General features: G+C 32.2%; 1 protein-coding gene across 2 annotated transcripts in view; it reads right to left on the bottom strand.

Annotated features, from left to right (window-relative positions):
- Positions 1-27,297, bottom strand: part of LOC126741561 (forkhead box protein O-like) — a 146,837-nt gene that overhangs the window by 20,862 nt on the left and 98,678 nt on the right. Inside the window, exons 3-9 of one of the 2 annotated variants that reach the window (XM_050448027.1) lie at positions 19,306-19,471; positions 12,762-12,882; positions 12,520-12,585; positions 6,042-6,299; positions 4,462-4,669; positions 4,160-4,405; positions 3,895-4,089 (exon numbers count right to left, since the gene is read on the bottom strand). In XM_050448027.1, coding sequence (XP_050303984.1) covers positions 3,922-4,089; positions 4,160-4,405; positions 4,462-4,669; positions 6,042-6,299; positions 12,520-12,585; positions 12,762-12,882; positions 19,306-19,471 — 1,233 coding nt within the window. In that variant the 3' untranslated portion in view covers positions 3,895-3,921. The remainder of the gene's footprint in view (positions 1-3,894; positions 4,090-4,159; positions 4,406-4,461; positions 4,670-6,041; positions 6,300-12,519; positions 12,586-12,761; positions 12,883-19,305; positions 19,472-27,297) is intronic. The other variant, XM_050448028.1, reaches the window with a different exon arrangement.

Genomic DNA, 27,297 nt, shown 5'->3' with positions numbered 1-27,297 from the left:
AACAAAAATACTTATTCCTCCTTTTAAATAACTACTTATTTATTACAAAAAACGCATTGAAATTCCTCTTTATTGTCTTTGGTAAGGCCGACACATTCCTCGTGATAATACATTAAACACTTTGAACATAACCGCATATCAAGTTTGCGATCTGCGTCACAAATTGAACAATACCAAGAATCTTTAAAGGGTTTTGAAGAAGAGGGCACATTTTGTAATTTTTTTTCCTTTAAACTTCCTAAGTCGGCAGCCCTGCGGTTTGATTTTCGAATCACACTTGGTCCCGTAACATTTAGGGCTTTTTTAAAGTTTAGTTTCTTTTTAGTATTTTCAATCGCCGAATTTCTCTCTCCATGTTCCAGTTTCTTTTTATTTGTTAGTTCTCTATCAATTTTCTTTTCTTCTTTTTTTTCAAGGTCTCGTTTCCTTTGCTCTTTCGCCACCTCTTCCTTTTTCTTTTGCTCTTCTTTTCTTCCGCGCTCCATTTTTCTCTGATTTTTCTGTTCATCTTCAGTTTTCTTTTTTTCTTCCTTTCTTTTATGGTAATCTTGCCATTGGAAGGAAGTAGCCACCGCAGGGATTTTTTCCCTTGTTTTTCTTTTGCTGTGATCGGGTTTAGGATCAGGCCAAAATAAAACCTTTTTGAAGGGAGTAGGGATAAACGACGAACCGGGAGATTTGTTTTTTGAAATTGATAATATTTCTTCATTACTAGCTAATGGGGGAACATTTTCATTTTGTGTTAAATCTGAGCAGCTCTTTATTGGCGTAATATGTTCTGGAATAACACATAAAGTTTTATCATTACTTCTTTCTTCCGTGCATATGTTTTGTACTTCAATTAAAGGTATTATTCGGTGCGCAGAAGTATCTACTTGAGAGTCTTCTATTACGGAGATATTCACGTCCATATTGAGAAAAGAGTCCGTAAGTACCTCTTGATTGACTATTGGAACGTCAAAAGTTTGATCAAAATTTTCACTCTTGTCAAAGAGATCTGTGATATCAATTTCATTTTCTTCATCCATAGAGTGAAAATTTGTATTTTCCGCAATGATATGAGGATTCTCAGTCAGAGTTTTAGCATTAGTTTGTATTTCTGTTTCCACGCTGGTTGATTGACTTTATTTCTTATTTTTTTCCACACATTAAATAAGTTTTTGTCTTCAATTGGCCCATTCCATATGCTTTCTGATTGGGTAAATAGGATAAGGGTGTCATTAGGTATCTCTTTTTCTAATATTTCTAAGCATGTTTTCAGCGAATCCTTATTAGTTGTGTATGATATTTCTTCAACAATGTTTTCGTGTGAGGTCGGGACTTTAAAATATTTGGAATATCTAATATTTTCTGGATTAAATGGAACCAACCTACAGGTTCTAAACCCATTTTTAACTATATCCGGAAAATTATTCATTTTTTTTAGAGTTATTTCCAAAATTGTACAAAAAACATCCTTGGTCATCTTTTGTCCGTTATTCTCCATTCTTCAGTGTTGGACACTTTTTTTCCACTCAGCTTTCAAAGGTCGAAACACAGCCACGTCCAAAGGTTGGAGAATGTGTGTGGCGTTGAGATAAAGGGCAATTAAAATGATATTTGATTTCGTGCAAAATTCGCTCAAAGACGTGGTTAAGTGGGAGGTGTGGCCGTCTAAAAATAGCACTACTGGAAACCGGATATTGTTAGCGACCAACCAGGGGTAGAAAATGTTTGCCACGTATTCGAAAAATGTCTCGCCTGTCATCCAGCCGTTTTCTGATTTTCCGATTCCCCATTCAGATGGAAACTTCTCAACAAGTGCTTTAGGAAAGCGTTTGTAACTAAATAATACCATTGGTGGCAAAATTTGACTAGATGCACTACAGGTAATAAGGGTGGTCAAGCATTCTTTTTCATCGTTACTACCAAAGGAGTAGACTGTTCTCTCTCCCCTCTTAACCAATACTTTATCATTTTTGGGGCAAAGAAAAAATGCGGTCTCGTCGCAATTAAAAACCCTATTTGGACATAATAATATGTTTAAAAAATCGTTTTGCTTTAGGTAGCACTCAACTTCAACCAACCACTGTCGAATCCGATGTTCTGTTAGATTTGCCCTGGAAGATGTCAGGTTTTGAGCAATCCTAGTGGTTAGTTCTGGATGCCTTTTCAAAAAAAGCTCGTACCATTTTCGTCCAGGCCTTCCGTTGGTAAAAGTGTTGGGTCTGTTTAGCTCCTTTACTAAAAGTTGAACACTGTCCAATAAAATTGTCTTTGTGGCAGGAAACCCGCGATTAGAAATCTGGAAAAGCCACTTAACCAGCATATCTTCTTCATTTTGGGTTAGAACTGTTTCTGGGCCAGACTTCTTATTAAGTGGAACTCTACCCTTAATTTTATCTTGCAAGGTAGATCTGGGAATATTATAGATTTTGCTTGCCGTTTTAAAGGGCATTCCTTTTTGGGTTTCATCTAAAGCACTTTGTAGCACTTCTGGAGAATATTTTAGTCTTTTCTTTCTATCCATTTTTACCTAGAAAAATTTTAAACCTATTATCGGCATGAAAATGCTCGTATTATCGGCACCTTTCTTTGAATGGGAATAAAAATATTGGCTTAAGGAATTTTGGGTGCCGGAAATTGGACCTTTGCATTAACATATATTATTATACATTAATCCAAATAGATCTTGCCCTTATAGTTTTTCTACTAGCGAAAATAAACCTTAAAAACTGGCATGATAAAACACCAATTGTTGGCACTACTGCCGATAATTGGGTCAAAGTCATTTTTAGAGGTTCCTATTATCGGCACCCCTTAAAATAATAAATAAAGGCAAAAAAATTATTTTCTTTCACTAAATAACAATTAAACAATCTATGTTTAACAGGTTGTACTTACCAAAAAGCAAGTTCAATTCAGATGCAATTTTTAATCACGTGTTAAATCTGGCGTACTTCTTAACGCCAGGAACAAGCACCACTCGTTACAACGACTAGACGTCAACTGTCGGCATTAAAATAATTTTTCCTAGATTTATTGTCGCGCATCATCGGACTGGGTGGGGTTATTTATATAGTCAGATATTTCAAGAATATTTAAAAAATGTTAAAACTATAAATGCAAATGGGAGAATCCCTTTTTTTTTGTAATTATGTTGTAAAAATGCCGGTAATAGGGGCAGTGCCGATAATAGGTACGTTTACCTTATTATACAGTCCATTCTATCGATTAATCCCCCAGTGGCACTAATTACTTAAGCCTATTTATTCTGTGAATTAAGGTCAATTAAAGATTTACTTTTTGACACAAAAGGGTAAAATGTTTTGCTTTGTCTTCAAATTTTATTGGGTATTGAGATGTATTTTTATTTAATGGGACCCATCCTTAAAGATCTCTTAGTAATACAAAAATTTATCTGGATACGACCCCGTAATCCTCAAAATCAGTGAAATAGAGAGAGATACACAATCACTTGCACAGCCTGAAGTAGGGAATCGCCAGAACGCAGGTGTTTTATCTTTGTTTAATAGACTGGCTAAAAAAAAAGGGGACAAGTCTGTGAATGCTGGGAGTGTTTAAAATGTTTTGTAAGATGCTCGGATTTTAGTCCGCGGTCAATTTTCTGATATTATTTTCTTGTGATATCATATCATCCTTCTAAAAATGGACATTTTCGAAAGAAAAATAGTGTAAAACATTGGATTTTATTTCATAGATAAACTATATAAAATTCTAGCATTTAAACATGTCTATCATACGATAATAAATACAACATAGGCGCACGGACTATTTAGTGCGGCATCTGCGATACATCAAAGATTCTTCTTTTACCGGTGATACTTTTTAATGGTTTCGAAAACTGCCTAATATAATAACAATACTATAATGTTAATAAAGATTCTATCTAACCTGTGTTCCGTCGTCGAGACCTATAAATCAATGGACCCAAGAAGGAGACGTGACGACGGCCTGCGAATACGCCGAAGTTGGAGCCGATTGACTCGACGCCAGCGACGCTTCCGTCTGTTGTTGCACCATCTGCTGTTGCCCGCCGAAATTAAAGTCCAAGCAGCCTTCCGCGTTCAGTTCTTGCTGGATTATATCCTAAACATTGACCAGAACCATTATTAGATTTTCCGCTGGTCCGTCACCTCAACTCATTCGACTTACTGACCTCGACGTTACAATCGAACCCTCCGGGTAGACTATCCACATGTATGTTGAGGTCTTCGCCGACGTTGAGGGCCCCGATGTACTGACCCATCATGGTCGAGGGGGTGCCTTGACTCTGGGGGGTCAGGGGCGGACTGGAGCTCGGGGGTCGCGGGGGCATCCGAGCCTCCATGAACTGTTGACTCAAGGGGTCCGGGGAGGGTTCGGAGTGCGGATACGTCGGGGACATGCTGGTTGGAGACATTTTCTAACAAATCAACATTGAAATATATAAAATTTCTACTTTGTGGAGTAATCGCTTACTTCAACTTTGATGCACGTCGTCTCCATACATGGACACGAGGGCATTCTATGGATGGGACACACGGTGGCATAAGTCGAGGTGGCGTAAGGTGAGGTGGCGTTTAACGAAGGGTATTCGCGGCTGGTGAACGAGGTGGTGTCGCTGAACAGCGACGAGGTGTATGGCGGTGGGGGTTGCCCTTGTTGCGTTGTTCGTCCATTCATATACCTAAATCGAGCAATTTTATTATTAGATGTTTTGCTAAAATGTAATAATAGTACCAAAAGTAGTAACTCCATTTTAGTTGGATGTAACCGCTATACTCCCTATTAAATGCCCTAAATATGTTGACCGTCCATCAATGAATTATGTTTAATGTTAATGTATTTTTATTTAAGTTGAAGAAAGGCCTTTTACCTAATTATATATGTGATAAGTTAGTGCTATTTCGTGATGTCCTTAATTATAATACTAGGAATTGGACTGATTTTATTTTATCTCATAAGTGTAACACCGTTCAAAAGCTTAATTCCGTGCTCTATAAATATATTGCCCAATGACTAAAAATCTGCAATAATATAAATAGTTTTAAACAATTATTAAGAGTACATATTTTAAAATTGTATTATTAGTACAAAATATTATTATTAACTGGTTTATGGAGTATTCATAAGGAGAACATAGAGAGGGCCATTACCTGTAAAAAACCAGCTTGTCAACTTTGATGCTTCATATTTCATGTAACAGTTGCTCTGACAAGAATTTTCAATAATCGATAAGCAATGATTAAAAATTGAAAAAAATTGAACGCACTTATATCTGGAAAACCATTGGAGCAAAGCATGGCATGTGCCACATAATTTTTTTTAAATATCACGTAGAATTTAAGTATGGTATAATATACAAGGTGTCCTGTTTAAAAAACGAAATTACCAATCGTTATTTATAAAATATCCAAGCTGTGGAAGACTGTAAAAACAATCCGATGAGTGAAAATTCACTTCTCCTTACTATAAATAAATAAATTCTACCAACCAAATACAATCATTCGCCTAAAAAAATGTGTACAATGCAAATTCATCAAGGCATGCAACAAAATACACTATGTCTAACATTAGCTAAAAATCAAATTAATAAACATTCATAGGATATATAGACAACATACTTGCCCACAAATGCCTCCATCCAGATGTTTATACACATATAAAAAGAACTGGGAAACATTTAACATTGAACAGGCCAAACATTTATTAGTCCCAAAATTTAAGCAGCGAGTTAGTTAAAACACCAAAGCCGAATCGAGAAGTTCAAGTCGCAAATCCCCCCTGATATTCAAATTCTACATGAAACTTTAATTTCAACATTATTCCGATGGCAGCAAATTGAAACCAGTTTCTCTATATGTCAAATATGCTTGTCTCATAAACTGTTTGACCAAAGTCTCCCTCAAATTTCTAAAAGAATTTCACATAGAATTCAAAGGATGTTCCAAGGACCTGCGACCGAACCGCACAAAACTCTCAACATCAACTCCTGCCCCCCTCTCTCTCTCTCTCTTTCTCTCTTTCCTTGTGGGAAAACAAGAAAACCATGTCCTCACCCCAAATAGGATGATCCCGGTTGTTCCTCGAACTTCATCCGTTGCTCCAGATTCCCGGCTAGTTGATCGGGCGAGTAGTTACCGGCCCCGTTACTGCCGCTGGCGGTGCCGTTGATCAGTTCGGACGAGTTGAAGGTGGTACCGTTAAAGGTGGCGGCGCCCCACTCGGTTTCCAAGGACGGAATCGGCGACAAACGTGCGGAACTCTGGGAGGAGGTGCGCGGCCGGAAGTCCGGGCTCAACTGGAACCCGCCGCCACTGAGGGAGGAGTGATTAGAACTCTTAGGGGTGCCGCTAGTAGTTTCGTGAAGTGTGTGTAAGTGTGTCAAGGCTTTTTTGGAGTTTTTTGGAGTTTTTTGTCCCTCTATGGAGCTATTGGTAGGTCTGACGACCCAGAGACTTCGTTCGTTTTCAAGGCGTTTTCGAGATTTGAACAAGGTTTTGAGAAGAAAAATATTACTGAGAGAAACATGAAATTTGAGGTAATAACTCGAAAAATTGATCGAATATAATTTTGAAAATTTGTGCACACATTCTCTGGACAATTTGGTTGGACACCTATTTCAGCGTTTTTCAAAATTTGAACAAGATTTTGAGAAAAAAAATATTTTTGAAAAAATGCATTTTTTTTCCTCATAAAATTTGAGAAAATGTCCATAACTCAAAAAGTTGACCAAATACAATTTTGAAAATTTGTACAAATATTCTCTGGACAATTTGGTTAGACACCTATTTCAGCGTTTTTCAAAATTTGAACAAGATTTTAAGAAAAAAAATATTTTTGGAAAAAAGCATTTTTTTTCCTCATGAAATTTGAGAAAATGTCCATAACTCAAAAAGTTGACCAAATACAATTTTGAAAATTTGTACAAATATTCTCTGGACAATTTGGTTAGACACCTATTTCAGCGTTTTTCAAAATTTGAATAACAATTTGAGAAAAAAAATATTTTTGGAAAAAAAAACATTTTTTTTCCTCATAAAATTTGAGAAAATGTCCATAACTCAAAAAGTTGACCAAATACAATTTTGAAAATTTGTACAAATATTCTCTGGACAATTTGGTTAGACACCTATTTCAGCGTTTTTCAAAATTTGAACAATATTTTAAGAAAAAAAATATTTTTGGAAAAAAGCATTTTTTTTCTTATAAAATATGAGAAAATGTCCATAACTCAAAAAGTTGACCAAATACAATTTTGAAAATTTGTGCATACATTCTCTGGACAATTTGGTTGGACACCTATTTCAGCGTTTTTCAAAATTTGAATAAGATTTTGAGAAAAAAAATATTTTTGGAAAAAATCATTTTTTTCCAAAAATATTGTACATCCATTGTACAAATATTTTCTTCCATTCATCCATACATCCATTGTACAAATATTTTCTGGACAATTTGGTTGGACACCTATTTCAGCGTTTTTCAAAATTTGAATAAGATTTTGAGAAAAAAAATATTTTTGGAAAAAAGCATTTTTTTTGCTTATAAAATTTGAGAAAATGTCCATAACTCAAAAAGTTGAGCAAATACAATTTTGAAAATTTGTGCATACATTCTCTGGACAATTTGGTTAGACACCTATTTTAGCGTTTTTCAAAATTTAAATAAGATTTTGAGAAAAAAAATATTTTTGGAAAAAAGCATTTTTTTTGCTTATAAAATTTGAGAAAATGTCCATAACTCAAAAAGTTGACCAAATACAATTTTGAAAATTTGTGCATACATTCTCTGGACAATTTGGTTGGACACCTATTTCAGCGTTTTCCAAAATTTGAACAAGATTTTGAGAAAAAAAATATTTTTAAAAAAAAGCATTTTTTTTTCTTATAAAATTTGAGAAAATGTCCATAACTCAAAAAGTTGACCAAATACAATTTTGAAAATTTGTGCACACATTCTCTGGACAATTTGGTTGGACACCTATTTCAGCGTTTTTCAAAATTTGAATAACAATTTGAAAAAAAAAATATTTTTGAAAAAAGAATTTTTTTTTCTTATAAAATATGAGAAAATGTCCATAACTCAAAAAATTGACAAAATACAATTTTGAAAATTTGTGCACACATTCTCTGGACAATTTGGTTGGACACCTATTTCAGCGTTTTTCAAAATTTGAATAACAATTTGAAAAAAAAAATATTTTTGAAAAAAGAATTTTTTTTTCTTATAAAATATGAGAAAATGTCCATAACTCAAAAAATTGACAAAATACAATTTTGAAAATTTGTGCACACATTCTCTGGACAATTTGGTTGGACACCTATTTCAGCGTTTTTCAAAATTTAAACAAGATTTTGAGAAAAAAAATATTTTTGGAAAAAATCATTTTTTTTCTTATAAAATTTGAGAAAATGTCCATAACTCAAAAAGTTGACCAAATACAATTTTGAAAATTTGTACACACATTCTATGGACAATTTGGTTGAACACCTATTTCAGCGATTCTCAAAATTTGCACAAGATTTTGAGAAAAAAAATATTTTTGAAAAAAAGCATTTTTTTTCCTCGTAAAATTTGAGAAAATGTCCATAACTCAAAATGTTGACCAAATACAATTTTGAAAATTTGTACAAATATTCTCTGAACAATTTGGTTGGACACCTATTTCAGCGTTTTTCAAAATTTGAACAAGATTTTGAGAAAAAAATTTTTTTGGAAAAAAGCATTTTTTTTCTCATAAAATTTGAGAAAATGTCTATAACTCAAAATGTTGACCAAATACAATTTTGAAAATTTGTGCACACATTCTCTGGACAATTTGGTTGGATACCTATTTCAGCGTTTTTCAAAATTTGAATAACATTTTGAAAAAAAAAATATTTTTGAAAAAAGAATATTTTTTTCTTATAAAATATGAGAAAATGTCCATAACTCAAAAAGTTGACCAAATACAATTTTGAAAATTTGTACACACATTCTATGGACAATTTGGTTGGACACCTATTTCAGCGTTTTTCAAAATTTGAATAACATTTTGAGAAAAAAAATAGTTTTGAAAAAAAGCATTTTTTTTTCTTATAAAATTTGAGAAAATGTCCATAACTCAAAAAATTGACAAAATACAATTTTGAAAATTTGTATACATATTCTCTGGACAATTTGGTTGGACACCTATTTCAGCGTTTTTCAAAATTTGAATAACAATTTGAGAAAAAAATATTTTTGGAAAAAAACATTTTTTTTCTCATAAAATTTGAGAAAATGTCCATAACTCAAAATGTTGACCAAATACAATTTTGAAAATTTGTGCATACATTCTCTGGACAATTTGGTTGGACATCTATTTTAGCGTTTTTCAAAATTTGAATAAGATTTTGAGAAAAAAAATATTTTTGGAAAAAAGAATTTTTTTTTCTTATAAAATATGAGAAAATGTCCATAACTCAAAAAATTGACAAAATACAATTTTGAAAATTTGTGCACACATTCTCTGGACAATTTGGTTGGACACCTATTTCAGCGTTTTCCAAAATTTGAACAAGATTTTGAGAAAAAAAATATTTTTAAAAAAAAGCATTTTTTTTTCTTATAAAATTTGAGAAAATGTCCATAACTCAAAAAGTTGACCAAATACAATTTTGAAAATTTGTGCACACATTCTCTGGACAATTTGGTTGGACACCTATTTCAGCGTTTTTCAAAATTTAAACAAGATTTTGAGAAAAAAAATATTTTTAAAAAAAGAATTTTTTTTTCTTATAAAATATGAGAAAATGTCCATAACTCAAAAAATTGACAAAATACAATTTTGAAAATTTGTGCACACATTCTCTGGACAATTTGGTTGGACACCTATTTCAGCGTTTTTCAAAATTTGAACAAGATTTTAAGAAAAAAAATATTTTTGGAAAAAAGCATTTTTTTTCCTCATAAAATTTGAGAAAATGTCCATAACTCAAAATGTTGACCAAATACAATTTTGAAAATTTGTGCACACATTCTCTGGACAATTTGGTTGGACACCTATTTCAGCGTTTTCCAAAATTTGAACAAGATTTTGAGAAAAAAAATATTTTTGGAAAAAAGCATTTTTTTTCCTCATAAAATTTGAGAAAATGTCCATAACTCAAAAAGTTGACCAAATACAATTTTGAAAATTTGTACAAATATTCTCTGGACAATTTGGTTGGACACCTATTTCAGCGTTTTTTAAAATTTGAATAACAATTTGAGAAAAAAAATATTTTTGGAAAAAAAACATTTTTTTTCCTCATGAAATTTGAGAAAATGTCCATAACTCAAAATGTTGACCAAATACAATTTTGAAAATTTGTACAAATATTCTCTGGACAATTTGGTTGGACACCTATTTCAGCGTTTTTCAAAATTTAAACAAGATTTTGAGAAAAAAAATATTTTTGAAAAAAGAATTTTTTTTTCTTATAAAATATGAGAAAATGTCCATAACTCAAAAAATTGACAAAATACAATTTTGAAAATTTGTGCACACATTCTCTGGACAATTTGGTTGGACACCTATTTCAGCGTTTTTCAAAATTTGAACAAGATTTTGAGAAAAAAAATATTTTTGAAAAAATGCATTTTTTTTTCTCATAAAATTTGAGAAAATGTCCATAACTCAAAATGTTGACCAAATACAATTTTGAAAATTTGTGCACACATTCTCTGGACAATTTGGTTGGACACCTATTTCAGCGTTTTTCAAAATTTAAACAAGATTTTGAGAAAAAAAATATTTTTGAAAAAAGAATTTTTTTTTCTTATAAAATATGAGAAAATGTCCATAACTCAAAAAATTGACAAAATACAATTTTGAAAATTTGTGCACACATTCTCTGGACAATTTGGTTAAACACCTATTTCAGCGTTTTTCAAAATTTAAACAAGATTTTGAGAAAAAAAATATTTTTGAAAAAAGAATTTTTTTTTCTTATAAAATATGAGAAAATGTCCATAACTCAAAAAATTGACAAAATACAATTTTGAAAATTTGTGCACACATTCTCTGGACAATTTGGTTGGACACCTATTTCAGCGTTTTTCAAAATTTGAACAAGATTTTGAGAAAAAAAATATTTTTGAAAAAATGCATTTTTTTTTCTCATAAAATTTGAGAAAATGTCCATAACTCAAAATGTTGACCAAATACAATTTTGAAAATTTGTGCACACATTCTCTGGACAATTTGGTTGGACACCTATTTCAGCGTTTTTCAAAATTTTAATTAGATTCTGAGAAAAAAAATATTTTTGAAAAAAAGCATTTTTTTTTCTTATAAAATTTGAGAAAATGTCCATAACTCAAAAAGTTGACCAAATACAATTTTGAAAATTTGTGCACACATTCTCTGGACAATTTGGTTGGACACCTATTTCAGCGTTTTTCAAAATTTGAACAAGATTTTGAGAAAAAAAATATTTTTGAAAAAATGCATTTTTTTCTCATAAAATTTGAGAAAATGTCCATAACTCAAAATGGTGACCAAATAAAATTTTGAAAATTTGTGCACATATTCTCTGGACAATTTGATTGGACACCTATTTCAGCGTTTTTCAAAATTTTAATTAGATTCTGAGAAAAAAAATATTTTTGAAAAAAAGCATTTTTTTTTCTTATAAAATTTGAGAAAATGTCCATAACTCAAAAAGTTGACCAAATACAATTTTGAAAATTTGTGCACACATTCTCTGGACAATTTGGTTGGACACCTATTTCAGCGTTTTTCAAAATTTGAACAAGATTTTGAGAAAAAAAATATTTTTGAAAAAATGCATTTTTTTCTCATAAAATTTGAGAAAATGTCCATAACTCAAAATGGTGACCAAATAAAATTTTGAAAATTTGTGCACATATTCTCTGGACAATTTGATTGGACACCTATTTCAGCGTTTTTCAAAATTTAAATAAAATTTTGAGAAAAAAAAATTTTTGGAAAAAAACACCATTTTCAGATGATCTAGCTCTGTAATACAATAACGTTAAAATATTATTTTCTGCCCTAAAATTGCATTCATCTCAATAGCTTCATAGAAGGACTCCAATACTCGAATAATCAAAATTAATCTTCCTTACCAGTAAGTCAATCAACTATACAAGTAGAATAAAAAAAATGTGATAATTTATAGGGTATCCCATGTAAAATAGCAGTGTTTGGACTATAAACGTTAAAATAATTGGGTGAAATGTTGGCACAGAAAATGACGTATGAATGCCCCAGTGGGTTTTTACTTACCTTTTCTCTATTTAAAAAAAATAAAATCCCTTAAAAGGAGACGAACACGAAAAGCTTCAAAGCACCGAAGGCAGTTTTTCCTTTCAATTTTTATTTTCAAAAAAAAACTGCCTTCGGGCCTCAATGATGTAAACTGTGTGTGTTTTGTTTCAAAAATGCTGCGTTAGTATAAGAAAATCGACGTCACAAAACAGATCGGTGTTGTGTGTTAAAATGTATGAGATGTAAATATGGAAAATCCCCCTCCCCCCCCCCCCCGTTCCCTTCTTCCAACGTCAAATTACCTATAAACAGACGGATTGGAATAAGCTCTCGGTCTGGTTTCTGGACTAATCTGGTAGCTATTGGAGCTGCGCAAAAATAGAAAAATTTCGTCTTTATTTAACAGTTTACATCGTACTACCAACATAATAAGAACTACATACTATACTATACTATAAGTAAAGCTATAATTAAAGTGCATGCTCTCTAAATTAATTTCACACACTCTCTAATTAATTAAATTAAAAATGAATGGAAATTGTACCTGTGAATTGTGGGCGATTCGGGGAATAAATCTAAACTCTCCGATACTGAGGAGCTGGGACTCGGAGGTTGGTCCGGCATCGTCCCGTTACGCATCATTTCCACTTTCTTTTTTACGCGACCTGTAATCAACATCAAATAAATTTTTATTATATGCACAAGTGGATTCTACGTGAAATGCTGTAAAATTTGAGGGGTCACACTCTATGGTTCGGGCCAACGGTTTTTATGATATAACGATTTGAAATTTGGTGGACTTGTTTTGTCATAACTTGGGCACCACTTTTAGTTATTTTTATAATTTTTTTTGCTAATTTTCTAATTTAATTTTAATTTTCTTTAATTGGAATATTCTTAAAAGAGTTAAAGCAAATAAAAGGGCTGTTTTTATTAAACAATTTGATATGAGAAGAATTCGTGTAGCTCAAAAACTTTTTGAGTTAGAGGCAATTTTGTCTGCCAAGGTCCAAGAGCGATAAAATTTTAGGTTTCGTAACGCATATTATACCGTCCAAATTTTCATACTTTGGCAGACATTTTTGGTCATAACTTCAGAACCACTTGAGATATTTTCATAATTTTTTCACTTTTATATAACAGGATCCCTGAGGATTTATTTGAAATTAGAATCATAATTCTAGGTTAAAAATTCGGGTAGTTAGGGCAGTTTTAGCGGTGGCGCTTTTTTTTGCTAATTTTCTAATCTAATTTTCATTTTCTTTAAATGCAATATTCTTAAAAGAGTTAAAGCAAATGAAAGGGCATTTCTTATCAAACAATTTCATATAAGAAGAATTCTTGTAGCTCAAATACTTTTTGAGTTAGAGGCAATTTTGTTTGCCAAGGTCCAGAGTAATAAAATTTGAGATTTTTGAAATGCATATTGCAACATCCAAATTTTGATACTTTGCAGACATTTTTCGCCGTAACTTGGGAACTACTTGGAATATTTTTATAATTTTTTCACTTTTATATAACACGATTCCTGTAGATTTATTTGGTGGTAGAATCGTAATTCTAAGTTAAAAATTCAGGTAGTTAGGGCAGTTTTAGCGGTGGCGCTTTTTTTTGCTAATTTTCTAACTCAATTTTCATTTTCTTTAATTGGAATATTCTTAAAAGAGTTAAAGCAAATGAAAGAGCATTTCTTATCAAACAATTTCATATGAGAAGAATTCTTGTAGCTCAAATACTTTTTGAGTTATAAGCAATTTTGTCTGCCAAGGTCCAAGAGCGATATAATTTGAGGGTTTTGAAACGCATATTATACCGTCCAAATTTTTATACTTTGATGGACATTTTTGCTCATAACTTGAGAACCACTTAAGATATTAGCTTAATTTTTTCACGTTTATATAGGAGGATTCGTGAGGATTAATCCGAGGGTAGAAACATGATTCTAGGTTAAACATTTTAGTAATTAGAGCAGTTTTGGCGGTGGCGCTTTTTTTTGTTCACTTTCTAACTCAATTTTCGTTTTCTTTAATTGGAATATTCTTAAAAGAGTTGAAACAAATAAAAGGGCATTTTTTATCAAACAATTTCATATAAGAAGAATTCTTGTAGCTCAAAAACTTTTTGAGTTATAAGCAATTTTGTCTGCCAAGGTCCAAGAGCCATACAATTTGAAGATTTTGATACTCATATTGCAACATCCAAATTTTTATACTTTGACGGACATTTTTGGTCATAACTTGGGAACCACTTGGGATATATTTATAATTTTTGCACATTTATATAGGAGGATTCCTGAGGATAAATTGGAGGGTAGAAACGTGATTCTAGGTTAAACATTCGGGTAGTTAGGGCAGTTTTAGCGGTGGCGCTTTTTTTTGCTAATTTTCTAATTCAATTTTCATTTTCTTTAATTGGAATATTCTTAAAAGAGTTAAAGCAAATGAAAGGGCTGTTTTTACTAAACAATTTCATATCAGAAGAATTCTTGTAGCTCAAAAACTTTTTGAGTTAGAGGCAATTGTGTCGATCAAGGTCCAAGAGTCATACAATTTGAAGATTTTGATACTCATATTGCAAAATCCACATTTTTATACTTAAACGGACATTTTTGGTCATAACTTGGGAACTACTTAAGATATTTTCATAATTTTTTCACATTTATGTATGGGGATTCTTGAGGATGAATTGGAGGGTAGAAACGTGATTCTAGGTTAAACATTTGGGTAGTTAGGGCAGTTTTGGTGGTGGCGCTTTTTTTTGCTAATTTTCGAATCCAATTTTAATTTTCTTTAACTGAAATATTCTTAAAAGAGTTAAAGCAAATGAAAGGGCATTTCTTATCAAACAATTTGATAAGAGAAGAATTCTTGTAGCTCAAATACTTTTTGAGTTGGAGGCAATTTTGTTTGCCAAGGTCCAGAGTAATAAAATTTGAGATTTTTGAAATGCATATTGCAACATCCAAATTTTGATACTTTGCAGACATTTTTGGCCGTAACTTGGGAACTACTTGGAATATTTTTATAATATTTTCACTTTTATATAACACGATTCCTGTAGATTTATTTGGTGGTAGAATCGTAATTCTAAGTTAAAAATTCAGGTAGTTAGGGCAGTTTTAGCGGTCGTGCTTTTTTTTGCTAATTTTCTAACTCAATTTTCATTTTCTTTAATTGGAATATTCTTAAAAGAGTTAAAGCAAATGAAAGGGCTGTTTTTAACAAACAATTTTATATAATAAGGATTTTTGTAACTCAAAAACTTTTTGAGTTAGAGGCAATTTTGTCTGTCAAGGTCCAAGAGCGATAAAATTTGAGGTTTCGAAACGCATATTATACCGTCCAAATTTTCATACTTTGGCAGACATTTTTGGTCATAACTTGAGAACCACTTAAGATATTTTCATAAATTTTTCACCTTTATATAACAGGATCCCTGAAGATTTATTTGAGGGTAGAATCGTAATTCTAAGTTAAAAATTCGGGTAGTTAGGGCAGTTTTAGCGGTGGCGCTTTTTTATGCTAATTTTCTAACTCAATTTTCATTTTCTTTAATTGGAATATTCTTAAAAGAGCTAAAGCAAATGAAAGGGCATTTCTTATCAAACAATTTCATATAAGAAGAATTCTTGTAGCTCAAAAACTTTTTGAGTTAGAGACAATTTTGTCTGCCAAGGTCCAAGAGCCATATAATTTGAAGATTTTGATACTCATATTGCAACATCCAAATTTTTATACTTTGACGGACATTTTTGGTCATAACTTGGGAACCACTTGGGATATATTTATAATTTTTGCACATTTATATAGGAGGATTCTTGAGGATGAATTGGAGGGTAGAAACATGATTCTAGGTTAAACATTTTGGTAATTAGGGCAGTTTTAGCGGTGGCGCTTTTTTTTGTAAATTTTCTAATTCAATTTTCATTTTTGTTAATTGAAATATCCTTAAAAGAGTTCAAGTAAATAAAAGGGCTGTTTTTATTAAACAATTTGATAAGAGAAGAATTCTTGTAGCTCAAATACTTTTTGAGTTAGAGGCAATTTTGTTTGCCAAGGTCCAGAGTAATAAAATTTGAGATTTTTGATACTCATATTGCAACATCCAAATTTTGATACTTTGCAGACATTTTTGGCCGTAACTTGGGAACTACTTGGAATATTTTTATAATTTTTTCACTTTTATATAACACGATTCCTGTAGATTTATTTGAAATTAGAATCATAATTCTAAGTTAAAAATTCGGGTAGTTAGGGCAGTTTTAGCGGTGGCGCTTTTTTATGCTAATTTTCTAACTCAATTTTCATTTTCTTTAATTGGAATATTCTTAAAAGAGTTAAAGCAAATAAAGGGGCTGTTTTTAACAAACAATTTCATATGAGAAGAATTCTTGTAGCTCACATACTTTTTGAGTTAGAGGCAATTTTGTCGGTCAAGGTCCAAGAGCGATAAAATTTGAGGTTTTTGAAACGCATATTATAATAACAAAATTTTCATACTTTGCCAGACATTTTTGGTCATAACTTGCGAACCACTTAAAATATTGTTATAATTTTTTCACGCCTATATAACAGGATTCCTAGAGATTTATTTGAGAGTAAAATCATAATTCTAAGTTAAAAATCCGGGTAATGAGAGCAGTTTTGGCTGGGTCGTGTTTTTTGCTAATTTTCACTTTCTTTGACGAACTAATTGGAATATTCTTAAAAAGTGACAAACTCATACGAAAAAAAAATCTTGTGGAAACATGTTTTGCAAATCAGCATTCACGTGCCAAAGTGATTTTATTAGGATTAAAACAGTCAAAAACTTGCGATCATCCGCAAATTGATGGCCCATAAAATGTTGCGGAAATTGAGAAACGATTATCGTTAACAAATGGGTCTGACACTTCTAAAGAAAAATTCCTTCTCAACTTCTCAGAGACTTTGAATAAACGTTGAACCTCAACTACTCTGGAAAGTTTCTTATTTCATTCCAGGCAGTTGATCAACTGAATTCTATGATTTTTATAATAAGAACTTTGCCTGGAAGAATTTAATTATGATTCCAGGAAGTTGATGAGTTTAATAATAACTGGATTCTGAACTTAGAGTGCCTGGAATAATTTTGTCTTTATTCCAGCCTTTTGATTTCCTTAGAAGCTTGATAGAAAAACAAATATTCTTCCAGGCACTTGAAATTTATTTTTGATTTATTATTTTAATGAGTCATCAAAGTGGCATAGAAGTTGCTTTAGATATATCGAAAATTATCTATGTATGAAAATATCTATATGTATAAATCATTGCAGTTTTGAATTCTACGTGAAATTCTGATAAATTGGACGGATCACATGTCACATAGTGAAATGATTTTTGTGATATAACGAATTGAAATATGTGGTTTTTCAATTTATATTGCAACATCCAGTCTTTATACGTTGGCGAACTTTTTTGATCATAACTTGGGAACTACTTAAGATATTTTCATAATTTTTTCACTTTTATATAACAGGATCCCTGAAGATTTATTTGAGGGTAGAATCGTAATTCTAAGTTAAAAATTCGGGTAGTTAGGGCAGTTTTAGCGGTGGCGCTTTTTTTACTAATTTTCTAATTTAATTTTCATTTTCGTTAATTGGAATATTCTTAAAAGAGTTAAAGCAAATAAAAGGGCATTTTTTATCAAACAATTTTATATAAGAAGAATTCTTGTAGCTCAAATACTTTTTGAGTTAGAGGCAATTTTGTTTGCCAAGGTCCAGAGTAATAAAATTTGAGATTTTTGAAATGCATATTGCAACATCCAAATTTTGATACTTTGCAGACATTTTTAGCCGTAACTTGGGAACTACTTGGAATATTTTTATAATTTTTTCACTTTTATATAACACAATTCCTGTAGATTTATTTGGTGGTAGAATCGTAATTCTAAGTTAAAAATTCAGGTAGTTAGGGCAGTTTTAGCGGTCGTGCTTTTTTTTTCTAATTTTCTAACTCAATTTTCATTTTCTCTAATTGGAATATTCTTAAAAGAGTTAAAGCAAATGAAAGGGCTGTTTTTAACAAACAATTTTATATAATAAAGATTTTTGTAACTCAAAAATTTTTTGAGTTAGAGGCAATTTTGTCTGTCAAGGTCCAAGAGCGATATAATTTGAGGTTTTTGAAACGCATATTATACCGTCCAAATTTTTATACTTTGATAGACATTTTTGGTCATAACTTGAGAACCACTTAAGATATTTTCATAATTTTTTCACTTTTATATAACAGGATTCCTAAAGATTTATTTGAGGGTAGAATCGTAATTCTTAGTTAAAATTTCGGGTAGTTAGGGCAGTTTTGGCTGGGGCGCTTTTTTTTGCTAATTTTCTAATCTAATTTTCATTTTCTTTAATTGGAACATTCTTAAAAGAGTTAAAGCAAATGAAAGGGCATTTCTTATCAAACAATTTCATATAAGAAGAATTCTTGTAGCTCAAATACATTTTGAGTTAGAGGCAATTTTGTTTGCCAAGGTCCAGAGTAATAAAATTTGAGATTTTTGAAATGCATATTGCAACATCCAAATTTTGATACTTTGCAGACATTTTTCGCCGTAACTTGGGAACTACTTGGAATATTTTTATAATTTTTTCACTTTTATATAACACGATTCCTGTAGATTTATTTGGTGGTAGAATCGTAATTCTAAGTTAAAAATTCAGGTAGTTAGGGCAGTTTTAGCGGTCGTGCTTTTTTTTTCTAATTTTCTAACTCAATTTTCATTTTCTCTAATTGGAATATTCTTAAAAGAGTTAAAGCAAATGAAAGGGCTGTTTTTAACAAACAATTTTATATAATAAAGATTTTTGTAACTCAAAAACTTTTTGAGTTAGAGGCAATTTTGTCTGTCAAGGTCCAAGAGCGATAAAATTTGAGGTTTTTGAAACGCATCAAAATTTTTATTCTTTGACGAACATTTTTGACGATAACTTGACAACCACTTGGAATATTATCGTAATTTTTTCACGTTTAGATAGAAGGACTCCTAAGGATAAATTAAAGGGTAGAAACGTGAAATCTCTTGACCCACTGATCCAAATTCAAATTTTCCCGCCTTACCTCGTCTTTTTTCAAATTTACTCGTCTCCATGGACACCGCCCTCCTTCGAGGCGATTTCCCCGGTTTGGCGTCGGGGTTGATCATCCACCACGAGGACTTCCCCGTGCCCTCGTTCTGCACCCTCATGAACCGGTTGTGTAGCGACAGGTTGTGCCTTATCGAGTTCTGAAACAAAAAAATTCAATTTTGAGAAAAAAAGGTCAATCAATCAGGCTGCCTATCCTACTCAATGAATTCGACGAATACATGTAGGAATTGATTTCACTGTTCTGTTTTTTCACTAGTGAAAAAACGCGCCTTGTTGCCAAATAACGCGTAAATTCCTTAAATAATATTAACGCGACCGAGACGTGATTTACTACGTTGCTGTTTGCGTTATTGAATGGGTCATTCATCGTTCCAAACGACTTCCCGTAACCGCGAAACCGTAATTATTATTATTATTGCCTTCCTTATCAATGGTGGGGTGATGTTTCTGTGGCCGCACCAGCAACGTCTTGAGTCGACTAATTTCTTATTTACGTTTCGATTTATTTTAATCGCTTATGGTTTGATCACCGATTTGGTATTTCAGGAATTCCTGACTTCCGCTCGTGAATCTCAATACTACCATGAGTCGTACGTTTAAAGGTAAAGATGGTTCGGAATGACGCAATCGTCGTTAAAGAACTTTTAGACCATTTTACCCTTAGCTCAGAAGTCAATAAAAACAAAAAGCCAAACTGCCGAAAAACATCCATAATAAAGTTATCGAAAGTAAGAAACGAGAAATGGGGGAACGGTCGCTCCTCCACCCCCCCTCCCCCTTGAAAGAGAGAGTAGTCGCTTTAGGGCCTATTTCGGTCGTCGCGGGGGGTCCCCACATTACGTCATTTAACGTCGTCGTATAGGACGTGGGGGAATGATCGGAATTGGGGCCAATTTGAACAGTGCATCGCGATTTTGGCACCCCGCGGCCCTCCATCACGTGTCGCTGCCTTTTTCGGGTCTAAGAGGGACCTCGGGGGGCAGAACAAGTGAGGGTTAAAACAGCCCCATCATACTAAGAACCTTTTGGTGTCTTAAATATTGTGGGAGAAAGTGTACGTAAAATTAACTCGTTGCAAAAAATTTGATTTAATAAGTAGACTTCAAAAGGGGGCGCATGCGCTATCTAAAGTGTTTTAGAAGCGGTTACGAGTATTTGAAAAAATCGTTTTTTATTTCTGTTTCTACCGCATTTCATGGTCCACGCACGCCTCTATTAATTTTAAAGTTTCACTTTTCTTAAGTAGTTGAACCCTCTAGAGACGAAAAGCATCATTTCATAACGATCGTTAAGGATTCATGAGGGTCAGATGGGTTTATATGTCAAAAAGTGGGTAAGAAGTGCATTTTATGGGTTTCTACCGCATCTCATGGTCCACGCACGCCTTAGATCAACTTAAATTTTCACTTTTCTTAAGTAGTTGAACCCTCTAGAGACGCAGAGCATCATTTCATAGTCAATGTCAAAGATTCATGATAGTCAGAAGGGTTTAAAGGTCAAACGGTGCGTAAAAAGTGCATTTTTTCAGTTTCTACCGCATCTCATGGTCCATGCACGCCTTGGATCATCTTGAAATTTTACTTTTTTAAGTAACAAAACCCTCTAGAGAGGTGAAGTATCATTTCATAGCGATCGTCAATCATTCATGGGTCTCAGATGCGTTTAAGGGTCAAAAAATCGGTAAAAAGTGCGTGTTTTAGTTTCTACCACATCTCATGATCCATGCACGTCTTGGATCATGTTAAAATTTTTCTTTTCTTAAGTAATTGAACCCTCTAGAGACATAAAGCAGCATTTAATAGTAATCGTCAAGGATTTACGGATCACAGATGGGTTTAAAGGTCAAAAATTGGGTAAAAAGTGTATTTTATGGGTTTCTACCGCATCTCATGGTCCACGCACGCCTTAGATCAACTTGAATTTTCACTTTTCTTAAGTAGTTGAACCCTCTAGAGACGCAGAGCATCATTTCATAGTCAATGTCAAAGATTCATGATAGTCAGAAGGGTTTAAAGGTCAAACGGTGCGTAAAAAGTGCATTTTTTCAGTTTCTACCGCATCTCATGGTCCATGCACGCCTTTGATCATCTTGAAATTTCACTTTTCTTAAGCAATTAGATCCACTAGAGATCTAAAGCAGCATTAAATAGCGATCGTCTACGATTCATAGGTGTCACTTGGGTTTAAACGTCAAAAAATGGTAAAAGGTGCATTTTTTGAATTTCTATCGTATCCCATAGTCCATGCACGCCTTGGATCATACCGAAATTTCACTTTTCTTAAATAGTTGAACCCTCTAGAGATGCAAAGCATAATTTCATAGCGATCGTCAATCATTCATGGGTCTCAGATGCGTTTAAAGGTCAAACAATGGGTAAAAAAGCCTATTTCAATTTCTACCACATCTCATGATCCATGCACGCCTTGGATCATCTTGAAATTCAACTTTTCTGAAATAATTGAACCCTCTAGAGACGCGAAGCATCATTTCACAGCGATCGTCAATGATTCGTGACTCTCTGATGCATCTAACGATCAAAAAAGGTAAAAAGTACATTCTATCGATTTCTACCGCATCTCATGGTCCATGCACGCCTTGAATCATTTTGAAATTTCACTTTTCTTAAGTAACTGAACCTTCTAGAGACGTAGAGCATCATTTCATAGCGATCGTCGATTATCCATGGGCCTCAGATAGATTTAAAGGTTAAAAATTGAATAAAAATGATCCTTTGAAGATAGTGTTTTACAAATGGTAAAAACAATTAATCCTCCATAACCTCGCACTGAGCCTATAAAAACCCTTAAAAACGTAAATTTTCCAACCCTCCTCGTCCTCCCTTTCACCCCCTCCCGTGGTGCGTCAATTAATTGCTCGAACACACACACACAAGGGAAAGTGCGTGTCGTTTTGGCGGTTACCGCAGGGCTGAAACTCGAAAGGGTGGAACGAAGTTTCACGACATTCGATAATTGAGTTACAGCACAAGAAACAGTAAAGAGGATTAAGGAGGGTGAGAAAATAAAGAAAACTCCTCCTTGATAATTAGCAGAATGTAATTTCCAGTAAAACTCTATATAGTACCGTTAGGGAGGGTGAGAGAGAGAGAGAGATGAAAATCATATAGGAGAGATTGAAAAAATAAAATGAAACTCCTGTGGTTTCGACTCTTAGAACTAAAAACAGGTGATTAATCCCTAAAACCGTCCAAATACACCGGGATTATCCCGGTTTAAAGGGTGGTGGGGGGGGTTGGCGTCGGGATGACGCGGTGTTCGGGCGTCGCGGCGCCGGTTTAGCACCTCGACGGACCCGAGTAAGCGGTAATGTCACCTGTCAAAGAGTTAGAGAGAGGGCAAAATAAAAGTTTCCACTTCTGTCGAAAGTTTCACCGAAGGTGGATTTTTCTTATAAATAATCGGGAGTTTCGCTGCACCGGGCATGATTTAATGGCAGGTAGTAAATTTCATTTGGGAGAAGAGGATAATAATAAGAATAAGGGAGATAAAGTTTCCGTTTTTGGTTAATTTTAGGGCTGAAAAACAAGTTTGAGGTGTACGAAAGTGGGTGTAATTTGTTTGCTATTATAAGTAAAGAGTTGATTTGAAGTTTGTTGGGTAGCAAATTTATGTGGGTGCAATTCATGTTGTTCGAATTTTTTTGAGAAATTAATAGTTTTTGAGTTATTTTGAAAAAACCGACTCAATAGCTTGAATGTCGAGTTCCCTTGAAGGCCTATACACAAAAATGCTTGTAACTTGTCTTCTATTACAGATAGAATAATAATTTAAATTTTTTTGTATAAGAAATATATGTGAGCACGATTCATGTTCTTACACATTTTTTTTTAAAATTAATATTTTTTGAGTTATTTTGAAAAAATCGACCCGTTAGCTTGAAGATCGAGTTTCCTTGAAGGTCCATGTACAAAAATGCTTGTAACTTGTCTTCTATTACGGATAGAATAATAATTTAAACTTTTTTGTATAAGAAATATATGTGAGTACGATTCATGTTCTTACACATTTTTTTTTAAAATTAACAGTTTTTGAGTTATTTTGAAAAAACCGATCCGTTAGATTGAAGGTCGAGTTTCCTTAAAGGCCCATGTACAAAAATGCTTGTAACTCGTCTTCTATTACAAATAGAATAATAATTTAAGCTTCCTTGTGTAAGAAATATATGCGAGCACGATTCATGTTCTTACACATTTTTTTGAGAAATTAATATTTTTTGAGTTATTTTGAAAAAACCGACCCGTTAGCTTGAAGATCAAGTTTCCTTGAAGGTCCATGTACAAAACTGCTTGTAACTTGTCTTCTATTACAGATAGAATAATAATTTGAACTTTTTTGTATAAGAAATATATGTGAGTACAATTCATGTTCTTACACATTTTTTTGAGAAATTAATATTTTTTGAGTTATTTTGAAAAAACCGACCCGTTAGATTGAAGGTCGAGTTTCCTTGAAGGCCCATATACAAATATGCTTGTAACTCGTCTTCTATTACAGATAGAATAATAATTTAAACTTTTTTGTATAAGAAATATATGTGAGTACGATTCATGTTCTTACACATTTTTTTTTTAAATTAATATTTTTTGAGTTATTTTGAAAAAACCGACCCGTTAGCTTAAATGTCGAGTTTTCCTAAAGGACCATGTACAAAAATGCTTGTAACTTGTCTTCTATTACAGATAGAATAATAATTTAAACTTTTTTGTATAAGAAATATATGTGAGTACGATTCATGTTCTTACAATTTTTTTGAAAAATTAACAGTTTTTGAGTTATTTTGAAAAAACCGATCCGTTAGATTGAAGGTCGAGTTTCCTTGAAGGACCATGTACAAAAATGCTTGTAACTTGTCTTCTATTACAGATAGAATAATAATTTAAACTTTTTTGTATAAGAAATATATGTGAGCACGATTCATGTTCTTACAATTTTTTTGAAAAATTAACAGTTTTTGAGTTATTTTGAAAAAACCGACCCGTTAGATTGAAGGTCGAGTTTCCTTGAAGGACCATGTACAAAAATGCTTGTAACTTGTCTTCTATTACAGATAGAATCATAATTTAAACTTTTTTGTATAAGAAATATATGTGGGTACAATTCATGTTCCTACAAATTTTTTGAGAATTTAATAGTTTTTGAGTTATTTTGAAATAACCGACTCGTTAGCTTGAATGTCGACTTTCCTTAAAGGCCCATGTACAATTATGCTTGTAACTTGTCTTCTATTTTAGATAGAATAATAATTTAAACTTTTTTGTATAAGAAATATATGCCGTTAGTTTTACGTTATCGCAATTTTTTTGAGAATTTAATAGTTTTTGAAAAATTTCGAAAAAATCATCCTGTCACCTTAAATTTTAGCTTCATTCAATTCTGAAAATATTCCCAAAAATCCCTCCCCACTCAAACATTTCCATGATAATTTGGTGAACAAATTAAATAGGGCCGGGCCGGCTTCCATTACCGTGAATTTCCAGCGCAAGGAACGCGAGAAAATTAATTACATTGTATGACATACGCAAAAACCTTCGACGCCGATTTTTGCCTCTTTAGAAAGACTAATTATCGTCCCACCGCAATGTAAATTACTCGGAAGAGGGCTCGCTTCTTGTGAAAGGGTATATAAGGGATTCTTCCCCCTTTCTTCCTCTTGCCCCATCGTCTATTCCACCCCTAAGATCCTTTGGAAAAGGCAGGTTTCCTTTGGCATTCTTTTCATATGTTTAGTGTCAGTTTCTTCGAAATTTCTCAAAAATCACCGATTTCTTAGAAAATTTATAGAAATAAAAATTGTACCACTGTATTTTCTCAATATGATAAAATTTAAATTAGTCATCTACCTATAGTACGTAAGAAGTTAGAAGCATTTTTCTGAGGGGACCTTCAATGGAAATCAGTGTGAAGGCTGACGAGTCAATTTTTTGAAAATTTCTCAAAAAATTTGAAAGAACATAAATCATACCCACATGAATTTCTTATAAAAAAAAGTTTAAATTATTATTCTATCTATAATAGAAGACAAGTTACAAGCATTTTTGTGTATAGGCCTTCAAGGGAACTCGATATTCAAGCTAACGAGTCGGTTTTTTCAAAATAAGTCAAAAAATACTAATTTTTCAAAAAAATGTGTAAGTACATGAATCGTACCCACATATATTTCTTATACAAAAAAGTTTAAATTATTATTCTATCTGTAATAGAAGACAAGTTACAAGCATTATTGTACATGGGCCTTTAAGAAAATTCGACCTTAAAGCTAACGAGTCGATTTTTTCAAAATAACTCAAAAAATATTAATTTCTCAAAAAATTTGTAAGAACATAAATCATACCCACATATATTTCTTATACGAAAAAGTTTAAATTATTATTCTATCTGTAATAGAAGACAAGTTACAAGCATTTTTGTACATGGACCTTCAAGGAAACTCGACCTTCAAGCTAACGGGTCGATTTTTTCAAAATAACTCGAAAAATATTAATTTCTCAAAAAAATTTGTAAATACATGAATCGTACCCACATATATTTCTTACACAAAAAAGCTTAAATTATTATTCTATCTATAATAGAAGACGAGTTACAAGCATTTTTGTGTATAGGCCTTCAAGGAAACTCGACCTTCAAGCTAACGGGTCGGTTTTTTCTAAATAACTCAAAAAATATTAATTTCTCAAAAAAATGTGTAATAACATGAATCGTACTCACATACATTTTTTATACAAAAAAGTTTAAATTATTATTCTATCTGTAATAGAAGACAAGTTACAAGCATTTTTGTACATGGACTTCAAGGAAAGTTGATATTCAAGCTAACGGGTCGGTTTTTTTCAAAATAAGTCAAAAAATATTAATTTCTCAAAAAATTTATAAGCACATGAATTATACTCACATATATTTTTTATACAAAAAAGTTCAAATTATTATTCTATCTGTAATAGAAGACAAGTTACAAGCATTTTTGTACATGGACTTCAAGGAAAGTTGATATTCAAGCTAACGGGTCGGTTTTTTCAAAATAAGTCAAAAAATATTAATTTCTCAAAAAATTTATAAGCACATGAATTATACTCACATATATTTTTTATACAAAAAAGTTCAAATTATTATTCTATCTGTAATAGAAGACAAGTTACAAGCATTTTTGTACATGGGCCTTCAAGGAAACTCGACCCTCAAGCTAACGGGTTGGTTTTTTCAAAATAACTCAAAAAATATTAATTTCTCAAAAAAATGTGTAAATACATGAATCATACCTACATATATTTCTTATACAAAAAAGTTTAAATTATTATTCTATCTATAATAGAAGACAAGTTACAAGCATTTTTGTGTATAGGCCTTCAAGGGAACTCGACATTCAAGCTAACGGGTCGGTTTTTTCAAAATAAGTCATAAAATATTAATTTCTCAAAAAAATGTGTAAATACATGAATCATACCTACATATATTTCTTATACAAAAAAGTTCAAATTATTATTCTATCTGTAATAGAAGACAAGTTACAAGCATTTTTGTACATGGACCTTCAAGGAAACTCGACCTTTAAGCTAACGGGTCGGTTTTTTCAAAATAACTCAAAAAATATTAATTTCTCAAAAAAATTTGTAAATACATGAATCGTACCCACATATATTTCTTACACAAAAAAGCTTAAATTATTATTCTATCTATAATAGAAGACGAGTTACAAGCATTTTTGTACATGGGTCTTCAGGGAAACTCGACCTTCAAGCTAACGAGTCGATTTTTTCAAAATAACTCGAAAAATATTAATTTCTCAAAAAAATGTGTAAGAACGTGAATCGTGCTAACATATATTTCTTATACAAAAAAGTTTAAATTATTATTCTATCTATAATAGAAGACAAGTTACAAGCATTTTTGTGTATAGGCCTTCAAGGGAACTCGACATTCAAGCTAACGGGTCGGTTTTTTCAAAATA

The sequence above is a fragment of the Anthonomus grandis genome, chromosome 10 (genome assembly GCF_022605725.1).
Source record: "Anthonomus grandis grandis chromosome 10, icAntGran1.3, whole genome shotgun sequence".
In the NCBI taxonomy this organism is placed as follows: domain Eukaryota; kingdom Metazoa; phylum Arthropoda; class Insecta; order Coleoptera; family Curculionidae; genus Anthonomus; species Anthonomus grandis.
This window is presented reverse-complemented; position numbering and strand designations above follow the sequence as displayed.